At 46.9% G+C, this 22,004-nt stretch overlaps 1 protein-coding gene across 1 annotated transcript in view; it reads right to left on the bottom strand.

Annotated features, from left to right (window-relative positions):
- Positions 1-867: 867 nt before the first annotated feature.
- Rbpms2 (RNA binding protein, mRNA processing factor 2) overlaps positions 868-22,004 on the bottom strand; it is a 31,702-nt gene continuing 10,565 nt past the window's right edge. The window contains exons 2-7 of the mRNA XM_035443351.1: positions 10,731-10,808; positions 10,175-10,213; positions 9,331-9,393; positions 8,876-9,026; positions 8,280-8,431; positions 868-930 (exon numbers count right to left, since the gene is read on the bottom strand). Coding sequence (XP_035299242.1) covers positions 868-930; positions 8,280-8,431; positions 8,876-9,026; positions 9,331-9,393; positions 10,175-10,213; positions 10,731-10,808 — 546 coding nt within the window. The remainder of the gene's footprint in view (positions 931-8,279; positions 8,432-8,875; positions 9,027-9,330; positions 9,394-10,174; positions 10,214-10,730; positions 10,809-22,004) is intronic.

The following is a 22,004-nucleotide window of genomic DNA, read 5'->3' as shown; positions in this document are numbered from 1 at the left end:
CACAGTGAAGGCTTCTTAGGCTTGTCAGCCCTCTGGAGAAGGAGACGATGCAGGACTCTGGAGGCGCTGTGATCTGCTGCTAGATGAGGATAGTCTACAAGTCTACGTGTGTGTGTGTGTGTGTGTGTGTGTGTGTGTGTGTGTGTGTGTGTGTGTGTGTGTGTGTGTGTCAGCGGGGCCTTCAGGTCAGAAGTGGCTGCAAGACTCAGGCCTCCTTGAAGTAGGGTGGGTGTAGGAGTCAGGAATAGAGAGAAAGACTAGGCTTGACAAGCCTCCAGTGCCAAGACCTGTTGCTATGGCAACAGTGTGGGAACAAACCGTACAAGTTTAAGTGTCACAATTCATAAACATGCAAAATTAAATGTCCCTTTTCCTTGATGGGGAACTACAGAAGTAAGTTTAAGCAGGAGGTCAGGCTGTGCTGGGTTCCCAATGAGGCTGACAAGCTGGGCCTAGGTGTCCCAGTAGGAAGGCCTCCCGATCCTCCTGGAAGGCCTTGGAGAACTGAAGAAGAAGGAAACAAGAGCCGTCCACTGAGTCAGGCTTCAGATTCACAGTGTCTAGAGGGAAGCAGCAGTTCTGCACAGGCCTCACGTGGCAGTAGGGCAGAGCCCTGTTTTGGCCCCACACAACCCAGGACCAACTCCAGGGTGACAAGACCTGAAGGGAGGGGAAGAGAGGTGGCCATGAGCACAGTGGGATGGGAGCTGGCTATGGAGGCTGAAAAAGTGGGTGCAAGGTAACAGGAGAAAGACAGAAAGGAGCCAACAGCATAGCAAGCTCTCAGGACTGGGCAGAGAGGACCACAGCCATGTGAGCAGCCAGCATCAAGGATGCTGGCCTCTTGTGCCAACACTTACTGAGGAGCTAACAGAACTGGCGATACTTCCATCCTTGCTGAGTGGTGTCAGAAGAGGGATACCAGCGCACCTGCAAAAGAAGCTACTGTCAGGGCACACTTACCAGCCACACACCTCCGTCCTGAATTGGAGCTGGGTGAATCTGAACAGAGTCCCTGTGTCTGTCCAGGCTGTCACTGACCACTTGGGAGAGCCTGGGCCAGTTACTCACCTTTAAACATTGGCTTCTTTCTCCTGAAAATGGGAAAACACCACCTGGCCAGCCTCCTGGTCTTCGGGTCAGGATTCCATGAGGACATGCCAGCATTTGGACCCCACATGTACGTGCATGCTTGAGCAGAGCACAACTGGTGGGAGTTGGTCTCCTTCTACCACATGGGCTCCAGGGATTGAACTTGGGTTTGTCAGACTTGGCAGGCAAGTGTCTACCTGCTGAGCCATCTTGAAAGGCCCTTGGTTTTGTTTTGGTTTGGTTTTTGAGAGAGGACCTCATGAATCCCTTGACTTACCATAAGTAAGAATGACCTTGCCTTTCTGATCTTGCCTCCACCTCTTGAGTGCTGGGACTACTGGAGGGGGTATCTGTGTTTGTTTTATGCAGTACTGAGAATTGAACACAAAGCTTCACACATGCCAGGTAAGCACTCTGCCAACAGTGATACCTAGCCTGATAAATTCTCAACAGGAGAATGAGCCTGACACATTTTGTGCTGTTTCTTTGGATCTTTCTCCCCCACCCCCACCCCTCCCAGGAGACAGGGTTTCTCTGCATAGCCCTGGCTGTCCTGGAACTGGCCTTGTAGACCAGGCTGGTCTCAAATTCAGAGATCTGCCCGTCTCTGCCTCCCTAGTGCTGGGATTAAAGGCATGCACCACTACCACCCATTTTGGATCTGTTTCTTGATCTACATTATAAAAAAAAAAAAATTGCTGTAAAGAGCAAGCAGGACAGGAGGTAAAACATACTAAAAAACAAAATCAGTGTGATCTCCAAGGGGTCACACACACACAGGCAATTCTTCAATACAGCCATTTTTGACCTTTCCATCTTTCCCACATTCTCATTTCAAGGCTCATAAGTTCAGATACTTGAAACCCCTGATGGGGAACGCCCTTCTCTGTATATGTTTATCTTATTGGCTGTTGAATAAAGTACTGTTGGCCAATGAAGAAGCAGGTTATGCAGGATTAGGAGTCAAGAAGGATTGTGGGAAATGTAATAAAAGGAAGTCTTGTGATACAGATAGGAAGTGACATAGCAGGCAGACTCATATATAAGCAAGGGCAAGAAGGAAGTCATCCCCTTTTTCTCTTCCTTCCGCTCTCTGCTCTGGAGCTGCCATGTGATCCCAGCAAATGAAGATGCCAGCAGCTGGCATCCAATAAGATAAGTCTTTATGGTTGATACTTAAGACTGAGCTAGCATATAAGAAATCCTAGTCGATTGGCCAAGCAGCATTTGTACCTAATATAAGTCTTTGTGTGTTACTTGGGACCTTAACGTGGCAGCGGGCAAAAGTCGGGCAGCCTGGCGGAAAGCACCCATGTAGCAGCAGGCCTTGGGTGGCTTAGAGTAAAAACTTATCATAACACCCTTCCTGGGGTTTCAGGAAGGAGGTGACAGCTTCAGGTTGTCTTTTCTGGGCCTGCAGCTGCCTATACTATGGCAACCACAGAAGGCCCCATAGGGCAGAAGTCCCCAAGGCAGGATTCCCAGAGACTGGTCAATAAAATAGCATGGCTCCCTCTCTGTGAGCCAGACCTGGCAAAGACAGCTGAACTGCTGCCAGACAAAGACTTCAGGGAAGGCACCTGCCCTAGTTACACATGGCCCCAGTCTGACCCAAAGCTGCCTGGGGGAAAGTGGGGTCTGAGCACCCAAGAGAGCCTAGAGTCCCCTTAGGAAAGAGAGGGATGGCACTTAAGAGCCACTGTAGATAATGAGTTAGAAGCTGGGCACTCATACAATACCCATGAAGCTATAGCAGGCAGACCCAGTTGGCCCACTTAGCCTCATGTGATTCCTGCCTCTTGGGTAAGCAGAAAGGGTATGACCAATGCCAGGCCCTCTGGGCTGAGGGAACTGCCCTGGGAACTGCTCCTGTGACCTCCGAATGCTATGTATTGCCTGTAGAATGCACCAACATTTGGGCCACACACCCCTCCCAGGATGGTGATGAGAAGTTAGGGGCTGATTATCCTAACACCTGAACACCTGGCACGTAGCAGGACAGCTCTCCTGGCTGACAGCTATAAGGGAGGAATTCCTCTGGCCTTCTGCTGGGCTGGGGATGGCCGGCTAGACACCAGAACTTATTCACAAGCAAGGATATAAGCAGAAGCAGCACCACTGCCAGAGAAGTTCAGGCTCCAGCTACCTCAGAATCTCCTCATGGGCTCTGCCTACCACCCTTCACCCAGCTGGAGCGGCCCCACAAGTAGTGCCTGACTGGCTGGTGCCCATGGCACCAGACATAGGGGACTCAGAGGGAAGTCTTAGGAAGTCTCCCACTCATCCTCTTCCATTTAAGAGTTGACGCCTCAGACAGCTGCTTGAAAAAGTCTCCCCATACATGCTCCACAGGTGCTCCAACTACAGCAGCAGTTTCTCAGCCCTGCAGTCAGTCTCAGGGTGGGGGTGGGGGCATTCACAGGCCCAGGACAGCCAGGCCACTGGTGCAAAGGGATGTGTGCACTTGAATGGATGCACTCAGCGGGGTTGCTGTGGAACATTTCACAGATGCCTGGCATATATGCCTGCGGCCTGGGTTCCTCTAACAGCAGCCCAGTCCCTTTCTGCATCCCCTCTTCCTGCCCTAGCACAGCACAGCTCATGACACCTTCCAGGCCCAGGCCTAGTATGTGAGAGACCCTGTTGTCATCATCCTCTCAGGGCCTTCAGCTGTTCACAGCTTCCTGAGAGGGCACCCCTGTCCTACATGAGGACTGCTTCAAACCAAGAAGAGAACATGAGGACAACAGGAAGATGAAGGAGGACACTGTCTCAGTTCCCACTCAGATCTTAGGACCAAATGAAAAGATCTACCAAAAAGGAAGGCATCTACATGAGAAAAAATATGAACAGCCAATAAAAATGGGAGCCTCACTTTGGTAGAAAATCAACTAAAATAATATTTCACCCAGAACCAGTGAGATAGATGGCTTAGTGGCTAAAAGCACATAGGCCCTTTGACCTGAGTTTGGTCCCTGGAACCCACAAAAAGGTGGAAGAAAAAAAATTGACTCCACAAAGTTGCCCTCTGACCTCCATACATTATACCATGGCACCCATGTCCAAACGCAAACATCATCATCATCATAACAACAAATCAAAAAAAAAAAAAAATTAAGGCCAGGCATTGGTGGCGCACGCCTTTAATCTCAGCACTCGGGAGGTAGAGGCAAGCAGATTTATGAGTTGAGTTAGAGCCAGCCTGTTCTACAGAGCAAGTTTTAGGACAAGTTTCAAGACAGAAAAGCTCTGTCTTGAAAAAACAAAAACAAAAAATTTTATGAAAGATTCACATCCATTGATTCCATTGATTTATTTATATACCCACTCCCAAATCCATACATTTATTTACTATCATGTATAAACATGTGGAATCAGTGCTCTCCTTTCATCCTTCTGTGGGTTTCAGGGATCAAGCTCAGGCCACCATGCTTGGAGGAAGCACCTTTACCCACCCTCAGCTATCCTACCTTAACAGGGCTTTAAAAGCGACAGCCATCACTGGGCATGACAGCACATGTCTGTAAATTCCTAGCACTGAAGCAGAGGCAGGAGAACTGCCATGAGCTTAGGGCTTTTTGCTTAAGAAAGAAAGAAAGAAAGAAAGAAAGAAAGAAAGAAAGAAAGAAAAAATGAAAGAAAGCCGGGCGTTGGTGGCGCACGCCTTTAATCCCAGCACTCTGGAGGCAAAAGCAGGCGGATCTCTTGTGAGTTCGAGACCAGCCTGGTCTCCAGAGTGAGTGCCAGGATATAGCAGGATAGGCTCCAAAGCTACACAGAGAAACCCTGTCTTGAAAAACCAAAAAAAAAAAAAAAAAAAGGAAAGAAAAAGGTTTTCCTTGGAGTAGGACAAGCCAATATTAAAAGAAACCCTATCTGTCTGGTTTCCTCCCTAAATGCAGATCTGCAGGAGCTTAAATGCTTTTGAGGGAGGTACTTGCCACATTCTGCTCTTAGTTTCCATTCACAAATTTCACTTAAATTGTCAAAAGCCCCATTACACAGAAAACAGGTAAGGGGGACTCTGTGGCCACACATGTTTTCGTGCCTTCTTGCTTACAAGGAAAGTTTTGTTGCTGAGACAGAGTTTCAATGTAGTGCAGACTGGCTTCAAATCTGCTACATAGCCAAGGCTGGCCCTGAACTCCTAACCCTCCTGCCTCCAACTCCCTAGTGCCGAGAGTACAGGCAGAGGCCACAATGCCTATCTCAGGTGAAGATTCAGTCCTTTCAGGGCTCTCCTGCAAGTCTGGTCTGTGCAGTCACAGGGCTATGGAAGCTGGAATGTGCCTGGTAGGGGAGCAATAGTGGATATTAGTGCCCATACCTTCCTAGAGCCTTCTATTTTTTAGCTGCTAACTTTTCTCACGGTCACCTCCTTGCCCTTCACTTTTCTACTGGTCTTCTGGGTCAGAACCTCTCTCAAAGTGTCTGCTTCCTTATTTAGACACTTCTGGTGAAGTACTATCATGGAACACAGTGGAGAGGGAAAAACAGAAACTATCACTCCATGGAATTTACTTGCATGCCTATTACTACAACCTCATGGCCTCTTTTAGTGCTAAGGAAATGGGTGTCCAGCCAGCCTGAAAAGCAAGATCAGAACTAAAGACTGTTCAGTCATTAGTCTGCCTCCCAAATATACCACTGTGCTTCAGGGTGGCCTCCTTCCTGATCCCAGGAAGGCCAGAAGGCAGCATCTCAGGCATACAGACCTCAGGCATCCAACCAGACAATAACCATCATCCTCCTGCCTCAGCAATTGAAAATCCCAGCACTTCTGTAGTACTTTATGCTTATCAAAAGCTGGTTGTGGTATAGCATGATGTATCTATCATAGCACTCCAAGATGCAGGCAAATCAGGAGTTCAAGGTCATCTCAGCCTAGGCTACATGAGACCCTGTCTCAAAAAGCACGAAACACGAATAATAGCTCAGTGATAGTACTTGCTTAGAATATATGAGGCCTTGGTTCCATTCTGAGTACCATGTAAAACCAGGGTGATGCCTGCCTGTAATCTCAGCACTCTAGAGGTAGACACAGGGGGATGAGAAGCTCAAGACCTGACCCTTGGCTACACAATGCAATTAGAAATTAGCCTGGAATACGGGAGAACTTGCCACAAAAACAAAACAAAAAGATTGGGGCCAGGATCTGGGGAAGGAACCACAGAAGACTACAGAGTTCAGGGACTGGCAGCAGGGCAGCATTCCCAGCTAGCAGAACAGTAGCAGAACAGGAGTGTCTCCTGGGTTCACATAAGAAATCCATTGTCTCTGGCTCTTAAATACCCAACCCAGTCAGCCTTTGCATTTCACAAATGAGCACACAGCGGCCCAAAGGTGAATCTCATGTAGCTAATTGGTGGCAGAGCTGGGATCATAGGTCAGGAACCCAATAAGACAGGTGCCCCTGATTCTCCCCAGGACCCTGCACTGTTCCTGCACTGAACGCTACCAGCTTAGCCTAGAGCACCCAGACCTTCCTAGGGCACAAACACAGAAAAGGCCGCCCCATCTCCTACTCCACTCCTGCATTACTACCCAAACCTTCCCCTCGGGAAGACCCTGGCTACCTCAGAGGGATTTTTCAGCTGTCCACGATGCTCAGCTGGATAAAGTACCATGTTAACTACAGTTTAGCCCAGTACAATCAAAACCTGCCTGAGAGACTTCCCTGCTGGGGTAAACCTGCTAAGATAATGGCACCTGACCTGAATTTTCCCGGGGGGGGGGGGGGGCACGACACCCAACCTCTATGCTGCTAGGCCCATAAGACGACCCAGAAATGGACATGCAATCAGATCCCAGGTAAAGGTACTTCTTTCTTGCTTGCTTGCTTGCTTTCTATGGGTCTTTGAGACAGGGTTTCTCGCTTAACAGCCCTGATGTCCTGGAACTCACTCTGTAGACCAGGCTGGCCTCAAGCTCAGAGATCTGCCTGCTTCTGCCTCCAGAGTACTGGAAATAATAATAGAGTACCCAGTTCTTCTAACTGCAGTTTCTGCTTCCTGTGAACTCTCCTTCCCAAGCTATTCCTTCCCTTTTTCCATATTCCCTTTCTACTGCCAGGTCAGGGCCAAGTAGCTCCCCCCACATGTTCTTTTCCTGACAGTGTAGGAAACCCCTATGCTGAATGGTCACTCAAGGCTCAGTTTTTGGTGGTCAGAACAGGGTAAATGTCTACATGGCCAGCAGCAGAAACAACAGTACTTGACACCCTGGGCTCTGGGCCCAGCCTCTGCTCTTTCAAACTTCCCCTACAAATAGCCACTGTCTTTTTTCTGCCCGAGTGCCCAGTCCCCAAACCTGTAATCCCAATACTTTGGAGGTTGAGTAGGAGGATTACCAGTAGTTCAAGGCCAGTCTGATCTGCATAGCAAGATTGTCTCAAAAAAAATAAATAAACAAATAAATAAATAAATAAATAAATAAAAGTTAGCCTGACATGGTGTTGCATGGATAACCCCAGTACTTGAGAAGTAGAGACAGGAGTATCAGGAACTCAAGGCCAGCCTGGGCTACATGAGTACCCCCCACACCATCATTTAAAAATTCTAAATAAGCCGGGCGTTGGTGGCGCATGCCTTTAATCCCAGCACTTGGGAGGCAGAGGCAGGCGGATCTCTGTGAGTTCGAGGCCAGCCTGGTCTCCAGAGCGAGTGCCAGGATAGGCTCCAAAGCTACACAGAGAAACCCTGTCTTTAAAAAAAAAAATCTAAATAAATAAATCTACCAACAAAACAAAATATCTTGTTTCTTGAACAATCCAAAGGCACTGTATATTATTCTAATTTCCCAGAGAAATAACTGTCATAAAGACAGGAAGAGGCAGAGTAGACCTGCCTACATGTCCCTGGTTTGTGCTCCTGACACACAGATAGATCTCCAGGGTCTATCTGCAAAGACAACAGTTTGTGGGGTTTTGTGGTTTTGGTTTTTTGTTTTGTTTTGTTTTGTGGGACACCAAGTCTCACATTTTAGCCCAGGCTGTCTTCAAAATTCCAGCAATCCTCCTGCCTCAGTTTCCCAAATCATAAGATTACAGACATGAGCTACCATTCCTGGCTCAAGACAACACTTCCATTGAGGCAGTTCAGGGACAGGAACAGCCTATGCTGTTCTACGGTAGGTAGACAATGCTTGTTTGTCTTAAGCCTTCTACTCCTCCACCCAAAACAGCTTACCTGAGCATGTAGGGTGGCGGCCGCAGCAGCAGTGGCAGCTGGGTAGGTGAGCGCAGTATGTGAAATGGCTGGCGCCAGCTCTGTGGTGTAGAGAGGGTAAGGGGCCCAGGCCTCTGGGGACGCAGGAATCAGAGCAGCCCCCATCAGGTCATCTACAACAGGAGACAACAACCTCCATTCCATCACCAGAACACTGGTCTCCCCTCCCACCACCCCCTTTCAAACGTAAAAGCATAGACCCATGCTCCGAGACTGGGAAAGAAGCCCTGTGAACTTGCTTGGCATGGTCAATACCTTATTTCTGGAAGATCTCAAGCAGGGCATAGATACCCTATATTAAAAAAGAGAAATCACAAAAAAGGCTCCAAGGAAATAATGCAGCCCTCACAGCCTAGGAGCTCAGCCTTCTTGAGTCTAGAGAGGAAGAAGTAGGCTGCTAAGTCTCAAGGTGGTGGCTAGAGATGAAAGAAGGCCCCAGGAAAAAAAAGGCATGATTGATTAATTCCCTTAGGATCTGAATATATACAGTTTAAGGAGAAGCTGCTGGCCTGGGCCAAGCCAAAGGACAGGAGAAAAAGGGTCAGAGGCCCACTCACAAGGGTCCCGTGCAATCAAATGTGCTCCTAGGGCAGGGTGGACATTGGTGGGATTTGGTGTTGCTATTAGCTTGCTTTTGGCCATCTTGGTGTTGGCTTTGGCAAACTCTAGCCTCAGGGTCTGGGGGTTGTCAGGATCAAAGCGAATACCCTAAATGGGAAGAAAAGGAAGAGAGAGTCATACAAGGACCCATACTGTCACCTGCCATCAACATGGAGGACCCCAGAAGCAAGCCTGCCTGTACACAGAGCTACAGCAGAGGGAATACCGCTGACCCTGTGAGTAATGACACTCATAACAAACCAAGCAGCCAGAGATTCTGCCCTGGGATGGGTGGGAAATAAAAATCCATGTGTTTATTGAGCATGCAGTAGGGGAAGATTTGCAGTGGAAGAATAGGGACAATCCTGCTCCAGAGGTCTGTGGGTCAGAGAAATGTTCTCTGTCTACTCACATTCAATGCATTTTTGGCTGCTTCTGCTCCTGCCCGGCTGTCAAAGATCACAAAACCAACAGGCTGGTAGGAAGAAAAAAGAACATCCTTGCTTGTCTCCCTGTCTTACATCTCTGCACCCCAGGCACAGCACTTTCCTACCATGTCCAAGGCCTCGGGCTAGATCCCCCTACCCCTCAGGAACACAAACATAAAAAAAAAAAAAAAAAATTAGAAACAGTATTTGTCTTGCTGGTTAGAGAACACAGAAGAAATAAAGCTTTTGCCCATACCGCCCTAAGGTAAGCCTAGAAGATTCAAGATTCACAAGCATCTAAGTTAAGTCTCCCTTCTGGGTACCACACTAGGAAAGGATGCCAACACAGCACTATCCCATGGATCACTGATATCATTAATAACACCATCTTTTCTGTAGCTTTTTTTTAAAAAGCAGAAGTGAGGACTAAACCTAGGTCTGGCACATATCTGGCAAGTGCTGTATCACAGAGCTGCACCTACAACCCCAGAAGCCTTTGCAAATGCATGCAGATAAAATTGAAAACTTCTGACTTCAGACTCCCAATGGCCCCCAAAAGGCTCAGAGCTCCTGCAGGAGGTCAGAGCTCAGCTACTATCTCTAATGTCTTCAGCCTTGGGGGCCAAGCAGGCTGTGGTTCAGAATGCCAGAGCCAGCAAGGACTGGCTGACAAGTCCCAGCTGGCTAGAAAAGAGGAGGCAGGAACTGTGGAGGCCACCCTTCTGTCAGGACAGAAGCAAGACAGCAAGGAGTGGGTCTCCGCCTTCAGATGCCATTTCTGACAGCAGTTAGCCAGGGCTGGGAAGGAAAGCCTAGGAGAGACATTACCTGTCTTGAAGTGAGCTTGATCAGGGACCCTTCATAGCCCTGTGGAGAGAGGTGGCCGTTTCAGGGGTCAGAAGCTGTGGTTGTGCTAACCCAGCACTGTCTCCTGCTGACTGACTCATTCTAACAGTTCTCCAAAGTCAACCCCCTCACCGAGGCTGACTGAGTCCTGCTACCTTTGTGTTCTGAGTCACATGGTACAGCAGTACCTAGGATACTTCTGTGTACTCAACTAACTTTAATTTAAGCGCAAGTGCCTTATTCAGCTTCCTCAGCTTCAAATGGGGAAAAAAAAAAAAAAAAAAAAGAGGCTACACCAAATCTCAAGAATTCCCACATGGCAAAGTCTGTCAAGATTCATTACCATCTCTACTTCACAGAGGTTCGGCAGGGCCAAGAAACTGGCACAAGATGAGATTCGGCAGAACCATCATAGACAAAGCCAGGTCTGGGACCTCAGTTTCTGATACACCTTTTTGCAGTTCAGTCCACAGCAGAGATTCATTCATGCTGCTCAGCCCTGATCCTGGGCCCTGGGGGCTCCTGGGTCCTGACTCACCTTGAACGGTCGGAACAGCAGGTATAGTTCTCTAGGCTTAATATCCACTGGGAGGCCACTGACAAATAGTGTCCGGACCTGGAGACATAGACCACAGTGGTCACGGTCAGGGGAGACAGGAAGGAAAGGTTTGTTCATCCACAAAGTAGGCCTTACAGAGAAATTGAGTATATCCTAAGCCACCTTTACACATCGAGTTTCGTGGCTTTGAGTCTGTTTCTGTTAGGCTTCACCCAACACCTCTGGGCAAATCTCCCAGCAACAAAGGCAAAGCAGGAGAGCCCTGTTACACAAATCCTTTCTCAGACCAAAGACCATAGCCCCACACCCCTGAGAGAGTGAGAGTGCCTCACTCCATAAAATAAGCACATAAAAATGTTATGGTTTTGCACTTGCTACAGTCACAAGGCCCAGAGTCTGGATTTGAGCACCCACATAAGCTGGACATCCCAAGAACACCTGTGACAACAGCTCTTGGAAGGATGGAGACAGGAGGATTACTGTAGCTACCTGGCTTTCAGCCTAGGTTCAGGAAATAAGTGGAAGTGACAGAGGAGAACCCACAGACCACCACTCACAGACACAAACCCACACAAGTGTGAGCATATACTCACACAAACATGTACACACACAAATTAATAATTTTGGGGGGGGGTATGGAGACAGGGTTTCTCTGTAGCTTTTGGAGCCTGTCCTGGAAAGCTGTGTAAACCAGGTGACCTCAAACTCACAGAGATCTGTCTGTCTCTGCCTCCCGATTGCTGGGTTTAAAGGTGTATGCCACCACCACAAGGCACAAGTAATAAATCTGAAGAAAAAAAAAAAAAGTCCTATTTTGCCAGAAGATACTCATAAGCCCTTGGTGGAAAGCTCTGGTCTGAGAGAGGCCCAGACACACAGGTATTTATTTCTCTTATGCTCTGGAGTATGAATGCAGGTGAGCAGGCTGCTGCTGCGTCTTCTGTTTTCTGCACTAGAGTCTACAGTAGCTGGGAGTGAGTTATAATCTTGTCTCTAAACCTAGATATTACTTATCAAATACTATTTAAAATTTACTATCAGCCAAAGCCTAGCAGCGGCGGTGCAAGCATTTATTCCAGCACTCGGAAGGCAGAGGCAGGCAAAGCTCTGGGTTTGAGAACAGCCTGGTTTACAGGGCTGTTCCAGGAAAGCCAGGGATACACAGAGAAACCCTGTCTCCAAAACCAAACCAAAGTGAGCTGGGTATGCTGGCACTCACATTAATCCCAACACCTGGGAGGTAGAGGCAACAGGATCAGAAGTTCAAGGTCATCCTTGGCTACTGTGAGCTTGAGGCCAACCTCAGCTGTTAAGAGACCTTGTCTCAAAACAAACCAACCAACAGTTTACTGGATATGGGAACAGGTGAAAAGCTGGAAATAAAACCATTATTGCAATGGGATTAAAGGCTGGCCTCCTGCCCTTCTAGCTTTGTTTTTGAGGTCTATCTAAGCAGACCTGACTGTCCTAGAACTCAATATGCAGATCAAGCTGGTCTTAAATTCAAAGATTCACCTGCCTCTGCCAAGAGCTGGAACTAAAGGAATGCTCCACCTGGCTTTCACCTGGATTTTAAAAAGTATTTTGTACATATAGTTATTCCACCTGCATGTATGTATATGTACCACATGCATGCCTGGTCCCTGAGGACAAAATGGGCCTAGAGATACAGAACCAGAGATACAGAAGGTTTTGAACCACCATGTGGTTGCTGGGAATTGAACTCAGGTCCTCTGGAAGATCAGCCAGTGCTCTTAACCATTTGTATCTCTCTCCAATCCCCAACCTGGCTTTGTTGTTGTTTAGTTGTGTGAGACAGGGTTTCTCAGTGTGGCCTGGGCTGTCCCCAACTCAGAGGTCCACCTGCCTCTGCCTCCAGAGTGCTGGAATCAATGGCTGCACCACCACCGCCCAGCTGTGACCTGGCTTTTTATGTAGATTCTGGGGGTCATAAGTTTAGTCCTCAAGCATGAAAGGCAGTATTTTGTCCATGGCCTCTGCAGCCCCATATGTTGAGTTTTGAAAAGTAGAATCTTGCCAGGTTCCTGCAAGAGCATTTGCTGCTATAATGAGTGCCCTCCTTGTGGTTACTAGTTGGTAATGAAGTCAGATCTAAATACTGGGTTTTTATCCTGTGACCCCTGGCCTCCTGAACCGCAGGCAGGTACTTGAGACAACTGGTAGAACTGTTCACCTTATCCAACTTCTATTTTTGTTTCGTTTATTTGTTTTTGTGGTACTAGAACCCTGTACATGCTAGGCAGGCACTCTACCACTGAGTTTGCTTGTTTTGAGACAGGGTCTTTCTACAGAGCCGTGAGCATCCCAGAACTCTCTATGTAGACCAGATTGGGCTTGAACTCACAGAGATCCACTTGCCTCTGATTCCCTAGTGTTGGGATCAAAGGTGTACACTATCATGCCTAGCACAATTCCTTGCTTAAAAAGAACAAAAAACAACTTTGAGACAGCATCTTGCCTAGACTAATCTTGAACTTTCAATGCTTTCACCTTTATCTCCCAGGCACTGGAATTACATACAGGTCTGTCACAAAGGGCTTCTGCTATGCAAATAAGGCAGTGTTAAAGTAGACACATCCCTTTCAGGCTGTGAAGGGAAGAGGAGGTCTTCTAGTTTACTACAGTTTTTGTTTTATTTTTATTTTATATTTTTATTTTATTTTTTTAAGACAGGTTTTCTCAGTGTAGCCCTGGCTGTCCTGAACTCTCTTTGTAGACCAGGCTGGCCTTGAAGGTGTGAGGCACCACACCCTGCCTATAGTTTTTAAACTTATTCTTGCGTGCGTGTGTGCGTGTGCGTGTGCGTGTGCGTGTGTGTGTACACCACATACACCTATGGAGGAAAAGAAGAGTGCATCAAATCAATCACCTGGAGCTGAATCACAGTGGTAGACTGCCTGATACAAGTACTGGGAACTGATCCTGGGTCCTCTATAAGAGAAACAAGTGCTTATAAGTGCTGAACTATCTATCATATTCAAGGGCTGGTTTGAAAAGGCTCAGTGGATAAAGACACTTGCTGCCAAAGCCGATTACTTGAGTTTGATCTCTGGAACCTACACAGTAGGAGAGAACTGATACCCATAAGTTGTCCTCAGACACCCCGTGTGCATATGTGGCATAGTCATAGATACTTGAGCACGTGCACAAACGTGTAAAATTTTTTTAAGAAAATTAAAATCCAGAATCACTTTAAGGTTTATGGTATCACCACTGGAGAGACAAAACCAGGAATATCAACATAAGTTGGAAACTAACTTGCTCTACCCAATAAGTTTTAGGCCAGTCTTAAAAAAAAAAAAAAAAAAAAAAAAAAAATCCCACATCTTGTTGGTCTAAAGAGGTGGCTCAGCAATAAAGAGCAATTGTTCTTGTAGATGAGACACTATATATAGCCTTAGCTGGCATGGAATTTGCTATACAGACTAGGTTGGCCTCAAACTCAGATTTGATTTCCAGTGCCCACCTGATGGGTCACAAACATCTGCAGCTCCAATGCCAGAGTATCTAATGCCTCTGAGGTCATCAGACACACACACACACACACACACACACACACACACACACACACACACACACACACACACACAATATGCTCATAAATATAAGCACTCCTGCTGCATATAAAATACATCTAAAAATTATTTAAGACCAAACAAATATAACAAACATGCAGGTAAGCAAAGCTTCCCTGCACACCTGACTCCTGTTTTCAGCCTCCTCTCATACTCCTCCACCCAGCCTCTCTCACTTTCCTGTTAAGAGGAGAAGCTGGGAAGAGACTCAGTAGATAGAGTGCTTGTCTTGCATACAAGGCCCCACATGAAGGGGCTACTAATGAATCTGCAGTTCCAGCACTAAGCAAACAGAGACAGAACCAGAAGTTCAGGTTATCCTCAACTACACAGTGAGTTTGAGGCCATTCTGGGCTATATAAGACCCTGTCTTGGGGCTGGAGAGATAGATGGCTCGTTGGTTAAAAACACTAGCTGCTTAAAATTGTCTATAACACCAGTTCCAGGCAATCTGGCACCCTCACACAGACATACCTGCAAGCAAAACACCACTGCACATAAGAATCTTAAAAGATGCCATTCTAAATTTTAAAAAAGGAAAAATACAAGCCAGGCATGGTAACTCATGCCTTTAAGTATAACACTTGGGAGGCTAAGGCAGAATAATTAATTGCTCTGAGTTCAGAGCCAGCCTAAGCTAAAACAAAAAGCAAGACCTTGTCTCAAAAATAAAAAAAGGGTGACTCCCCTTTGAAATATCCATACCCACGTTCTTGGATGTGTCTTCCCTCAAGCACCCTCTCTGTCTCTTTTTAGTTGCTTTGGGGAATTTTTTGAGACACTATATAGCCTTAGCTGGCATGGAATTTGCTATACAGACTAGGTTGGCCTCAAACTCATAGATAGCCAACTATCTCTGCCTTCCAAGCACCTTGGCATTAAAGGTGTGTGCCAACATGCGCAGCCCCCTCTATCTCTTAATCTTTGTGCTTAAAATCTAGTTAAAACTGTCAGATGTGGTGGTGCACACCTTTAATCCCAGCACTTAGGAGACAGAGCCAGGAGGATCTTTGTGCCTGGTCTACAGAGCCAGGACAGTTAGGGCAGTTACACAAAGAAACCCCATGGGGGGGGGGGAGTGCAGTCAATCAATCAAATAATAATAAACTCTTACCTCTGCTTCCAAAATTTAAAAAAAGGGGGGGTCGGTGTTTTAAAGAAAACAAATATAAATATAACATATTTATATGAAAGTGAGAGGGGCTGGGTGGAGGAGTATGAGAGGAGGCTGAAAACAGGAGTCAGGTGTGCAGGGAAGCTTTGCTTACCTGGATGTTTGTTATATTTGTCTTGTTATATTTATATTGGTTTTAAAGAAAAAGAGTTCATTCCCCACCCACAATGTAGCCATGCCTGAGAGTGTTTGGTTGTCCCATGTCAGGCCACAGGGAAGAAGGATCATGCTCAGGGCTGAAGGGGTGGCTCATTGTTTTCTTGCAGAGAACCTCAGTTCAGTTTCTCCTACCCACATCACTGACTCCAAATGACTTGCAACTCCAGGCCCAAGGGATCCCTCTTCTGACTTTCATGGGCACCTACATGTACGCAGGACACATCCAGATAAGCAGGGACACACTCATAAAATTCAGGGGGAGATGAGGGAATATGCTCCATGATCTAGTGATGTACTAAGTGTTGAACAATTGACTTTGGAGGGCACTGATTTGAGTTAAGAGCCAGAAGGAGTGCCAGGCAAAGTTACACACACACACACACACACACACACACACACACACACACACACACACACTTCAACAGAGTCAAGATTGTCAAAGAAAACTAATCTTATAGCTAGCTGCTGGTTACCATGTCACCACACCCACCCACACCAGAGTGACTCTCAGCCAAGGGAAGAACAAACTTCTGTGAAATTTTACCAAGCACATATAGCAGGGCTTTTTTTCCTTAAAGACATGGCACTTTACCTAAGAGAAGGCTTGTTACAGTCCCGGTTCTCAGAGCTCTGTATCTCTTAGTAACCCCCCTTTGCCTGGTAGCTCCTTTGGGAAGCACATAGCTGGGGCTCCAGGTTGGGCTAACCTGTGCTCTTGGACTCAGGAGCCTCTCTGCCTTTTGCTGGCAGGGTTTAAAGTATACAAGTGAATCCCCAGACACTAGCCACGCATCTAAGGTCAAACAGAAGAGCACTGACTCAAAAAATCCAAGTATCTCTGCTACACCTGCTTTGGGTTACCAAGAGAGGATAAGACTTCAGTGCTGACCCTCAGAGTAGCTTGGGGTCTTGTCCTAGCAGACGGGACTTTGAGTGCAAGCTCTCTACCACTGAGGGAACCTCATAAGTCCACTCTTCCTCCCAGAGCAGCCCCGACAGAAACTTCTGCCTCGGGCCTCTCCAGAGTCTGCCTATCTCAACCTAGGCTAATTTTAATCTGTCCCTCAAACAGCCCTCTGGCCAGACCTCCCCAGAGGCTCCTTAAACAGCAAATTCTCAGCACAAAGTTTCCTGTTTCGTGCGGGAGTGGGGCATGAGCTCAGGACTTTCCTTATCTCCAACTGAGGTCCTTCCTAGCCTTCTCTCTGGGCCACAGGGCCCACTTCCTCTGCTTTTCCATCGTTTATGTTCTAAACCTCCTCAAAGACTATAGCATGGTTGCCGGCATGTACTACTCTGACAGAAACAAAGCAGTTCCAGATTAGGTGACTGGTCCCATCTGCCATGCCACAGGCCCTTTGCAGAAGCCCAGTATGGGAGGCTAAGTCACAGGAGTGTAACCTGAACATTCGCTCTGGAGACCAAGCTGGCCTCGAATTCACAGAGATCCGCCTGCCTCTGCCTTCCCAGTGCTGGGATTAAAGGCATGCGCCACCAACCTGAACATTCTACCCAGTCAATTACATCCTTCTGTCTCCCTTGTTCAGAGACTGGCAAGTAGGGTTAGAAAGGATCAATAACTTGTCTTTGGTTTTCTTGGGACAGGGTTTCAATATGTATTGTAGGCTGACCTTGAATGGACTCTGTGGCCCAGACTGGCTTCAAACTCAGAGCAATTTTTGCTCTGAGTGTCAGTTTTCCAAGAATTGGGATTATAGTTACGTGCCACCACAATCAGGATGACTACATTTTACAAGGCACAAAACCAAGGAACACAGCTGAGTGAGACCCAGATACCCAGGCAGCTATCTGTTCCACCAGCAATCCACTGGGCAGTTGCATTATTAGCCCATAGCTGGGTCTCCCTTCCCAAGCTACTTATCCCAGATGATAGGAAAGCCGAAGTGATGAGAAAAGAAACAGGCAGACTAATGGTAGGCGGAGTTATAAGCTCAACAGGCTGGCTAGCAGCACACAGAAAAAAGGAGTACCTGGAACCCACCAGTGGCCTGCTTCCGCCATCAGACCCCACACAGCTCCACGTACTCCAGGTCCCCATCTCATGGTAAGTGTTTGTGCTGTTCCCTCTCACCCTGCCCCTTCCTTACTTGTTGTCTAGAGAGTATCCATCCTTTAGGCTGGGTTTTCTCACTCCCCACCCTCCATTCCTTCCCTGAAGTCCAGCCATGGCTTTGGCACCCTTGCCTTGTATTGCGGCCACCAGTCTGAGCTGATCTGGCATCCGGATTACACAAGAAACGAGTCTCAAAACTTCTGCACCTTCCAAAGCATCGACTCAGGTTCTGTCACTCAAGACCTCCCCCCTCCCATTTTCAGTTCTTCTAAAGAAATTTACCCAGAGACCAGGTGTGGCCCAGCAAGGCAAAAATGGCACTACAAACAGCAAAGAGAGCAGGCTATAGCTAGTTGGAAGAGATTTGCATTTCATCTTTAGGCTTTGGCCTAGGAAAGCTGCTTCGTCCTTAAGAATGTTTCAATCACACAACACAGATACCACCTACCTCCAAGATCAAGAGCTACCCTTACTCTATTCCTAAGATATACAAGGCTCAACAAAGGACATGAAATCATTTACCTCCACAAACTCTTACCTGTCAGCTACCAAGAGCCATCTGTTTATAAAGTTGTCTAGTGAAGCTAGATCAGATCCAGGTCAGTCTAGAGCTGGCAATGTGGGTAGAGGCAGTCACTAGAATCTTTAGATTCTCTCTTCTCCAGAGGAGGCAATAAATATTCCAGGTTTAAGTCACCAACGAGATCACTAATTCAACTCCCTCAAATAAAACAAAACCAAAAACACCTGTGTGGTGGTAGTGCACACCTTTAATCTCAATGCTTGGGAGGCAGAAGCAGATGGATCTCTGTGAGTTGAGGCCAGTCTGGTCTACAGAGTGAGTTTCAGAACAACCACACAGTGAAATCCTGTCTCAAAACAAAGCAAAAACAAAATCAACTCCCTCATTTAACAGATGAGAGGGAAATGAGTGTGGCAACAGAGCTGGTGATGGCAGTTTGTACATGCAACCTAACCAACCACTCTTGCATCCCAGGCTACCATGAGGCCTATTCCTCCTATAGCACTTTCTGGTGCCAGCCTCAGGGTAACTGGGCCATCAGGAGAGGTCAGATACAGACCAGGATTCTGTACTAACAAATAGTTGATACCTCAACAAAAAAAGATCAACCAAAGAACTCAAGGCTAGCTATTCCATAGTCTTATAACAAATGAACACACACACACACACACACACACACACACCTTCAAATTATTTGAAGAAAGCATTAGGGGTGGTTCACACCATCCTTAGGAGGACAGAAGGTACCTCACTTGTTTTCTTGGGACTCTTTCCCACACATCTCTTCTAGAGAAGCATCAACACAGCCCAGGGAATTGTCTCCTTTCTGTTCCAAAAGGTAAGCAACTACATTACTTTTAGAATGGCACCTTCAGGCAGTGGTGAAGCATACTTTTAATCCCAACACTTGAAAGGCAAAGGCAGAGAGATCTCTGTGAGTTGAGGCCAGTCTGGTCTATAGAATGAGTTTCAGACAACAAGGGCTACACAGAGAAACCATGTTTCAAAAACAATAAAATAAAAAATAGAATGGCACCTTCAGGGCAAGTAAGCACACACAGCTAGACCTGTGGTCACATCCTCAGCATAGCTAAAATGTAAGTCTGCAGTTGGTGGAGGGATGGGTGACTACAGAGCTATGGATATCCAGAGACCCCTTAGATGGTGTATGGACAGAAACAACTCTCCTAGCAGAACCTGCTCAGGGTGGTATTCCCATACACAACACTACAGACAGGGCCAATTCAGTCTTGCTGGAGGTCCCCGCCCAGTCCAGGCCTGTCTAGGGGAAATGACCAGCACCCCCAGAACTTCCTGCCCAAAGAATGACTGCTCTTCCAGAGGTCCTGAGTTCAATTCCTGTAACCACATGGTGTCTTACAACAACCTGTAATGAGATCTGATGCCATCTTCTGGCCTTCAGGCAGAACAATATACATAATAAATCTGAGGCAGTGTTTCTCTGTGTGAAGTAGCCCTAGCTGTCCTGGAACTAGCTCTGAAGACCAGGCTGGCCTTGAACTCAGAGATCTACCTACTTCTGCCCATCCCCCAAGTGCTGGGATTAAAGGCATGCACCATCACTGCCCATCTATAAATAAATAAAAATCTAAAAAAAAAAAAAAAGAGACCGAAATAAGCTTTCAATAAAGTAATAGTGACCACACACACACACACACACACACACACACACACACACACACACACACAGGACCCACCTAATACAAAACCAGCTTCCAGGCAAGGCATGGCTTTTTCAATCATCCAGAAACACTGGAGGCAGCCTGAAGATCAGAAATCAAATAGCAGCTGCTCAGCCCTCCCTCCTCTTAGGAGCTCACACAGGGTCCTAAAAGAGGAGATGGGGGGCAGTCTTCTTCATTAGAGGAACTATACTCAGAAATATGATAGGAACTCAGCTGCTCACTAGGTCTGTGTCCTCTTCTGTAAAAAGGATAGACAGAGAGTACACTGGGGGTTCCCATTTCTCCAACCCTATTTTTCTTTTCGTTTTCTGAGATGGGGGTCTCATGGGCTCCCTATGTAGTTGAAGATGACCTTGACCTCTTGCCCCCACCTCCCAACTGTATGCTTAGCTTCTTTTCTCCACAAGTTTTTACACCCACAAAGACCTCCTTCATACCAAGCATTAAACACTCACTGCTTAATTGCTGAGGCTAAGAGGATGGGCTCCATAAATGCCAGATTTTATTATCGATGGAAAGAGTAAACACTGCTTTCAAAAAAACAATGTGACACCCATGACCATTAAATCCTCTTAACCTTTACCTCTGAAGGACAACCTCAGCTTTCTTCAAACCCCCAGCTTTAGGGAAGCCAAGACAGGACCTGGGACTCAAGGGGTTGCTATGTAGAGGACTAAGCTTTCTTCTCTAAAAATGTTGCTGAAGAACACCAGGGCTAGCCTGCAACTCAGAAACCCCACTAATCCACTAGGCAGCAGTCTGCCCTGCATAAATCCTTGCCACCAGAATTAGATCTCAGGGAGAAGGTACACACACTTTGACTTTTGGCAATAAAAACAGCCTACAAAAGTGGTAAAATTAACTGGGTGTTGGTGGTGCACACCTTTAGTCCCATCAGCACTCGGGAGGCAGAGGCAGGTGAATCTCTGTGAGTTCAAGGCCAGCCTGGTCTACAGGATGAGTTCCAGGACAGCCAGGGCTGTTACACAGAGAAACCCTATCTCGAAAAACAAACAAAAAAGTTAAGAAATAAAAGAGACTAGAATGCATGTGCCACCACACCTGCAATCTGAGCACTCGGGAGGCAGAGGCAGGAGGATCTCTGTGAGTTCGAGGCCAGCCTGGTCTACATAGAGAACCCAGGACAGCCAGGACTACACAGAGACCAGAAAGAAACCAAAAGGAGAAAGAAAAGAGGGTCTGGAAGATGCTCAGTGGTTAAGTGCTAGGGCACATGCCTCATAATCCAAATTCAATCCTCAGGACCCAGTGGCATGTACGACTAATCCCAAAACTATCACAGCAAACTTTAAGATGCACTGAAGCCTGTGGGATAGCTAGCCTGAAGTATGCAGTGACATAGAAACAAGAAAAATCAAATCCTTTCTCACTCGACAAAGCAAAGTAAGTGACTCCCAGAAGTTGTCCTGATTGCTTCCTATGTTGTGACCACACCCGCCCCCCCAAACACACACAAAGTAAAAACTAAAAGATAATTGTTAAAAGGGTATAAAAAAAATAAAACTCTGTAAATCTTTTCTTGGTTTTTGTTTGGTTTAGTCTATCTGCAGTACTATCCACTGAACCCAAGTCTTTGTGCAAGCCAGCCAAGTGGTCCCCCACTGAGTTATCCCCAAAAAGTTTTTAGCATCTCTGAAAGTTAGAAGTCAAACCGGAAAGGAAAAGCTGCTAAACCATCCACTCCATCAAATGCTCAAGTAACTACTTGCTCAAGTTCCGCCTACTCAACGGCTGGAGCTAGGGCTCTCAGTGTCATCTGGATGGAAAACACTACTTAGAGGGGGGAGGGGAGAGGAGGGAAATCCAAACTGGGAAAAACAAGACTCTTGTAAGCCCTTCCCACATCCTTCCCCCACTCTTATCCCTCAGCAGTAACCTAAATAAAGAATATTTGTGCTGGAAGATACTGTATTTTTAGATGAGAAAACCAGGACCCAGGGGTCCAGTGAGCTGCTAGCAGCCACTACACATGTGAAAAGTAGCTTTTAGGTCCCTGGGTA

This window comes from Cricetulus griseus, chromosome 4, assembly GCF_003668045.3.
Source record: "Cricetulus griseus strain 17A/GY chromosome 4, alternate assembly CriGri-PICRH-1.0, whole genome shotgun sequence".
NCBI classification, from domain to species: Eukaryota; Metazoa; Chordata; class Mammalia; order Rodentia; family Cricetidae; genus Cricetulus; species Cricetulus griseus.
The sequence above is the reverse complement of the archived record's forward strand: the minus strand, read 5'-3'. Positions and strand labels throughout refer to the sequence as shown.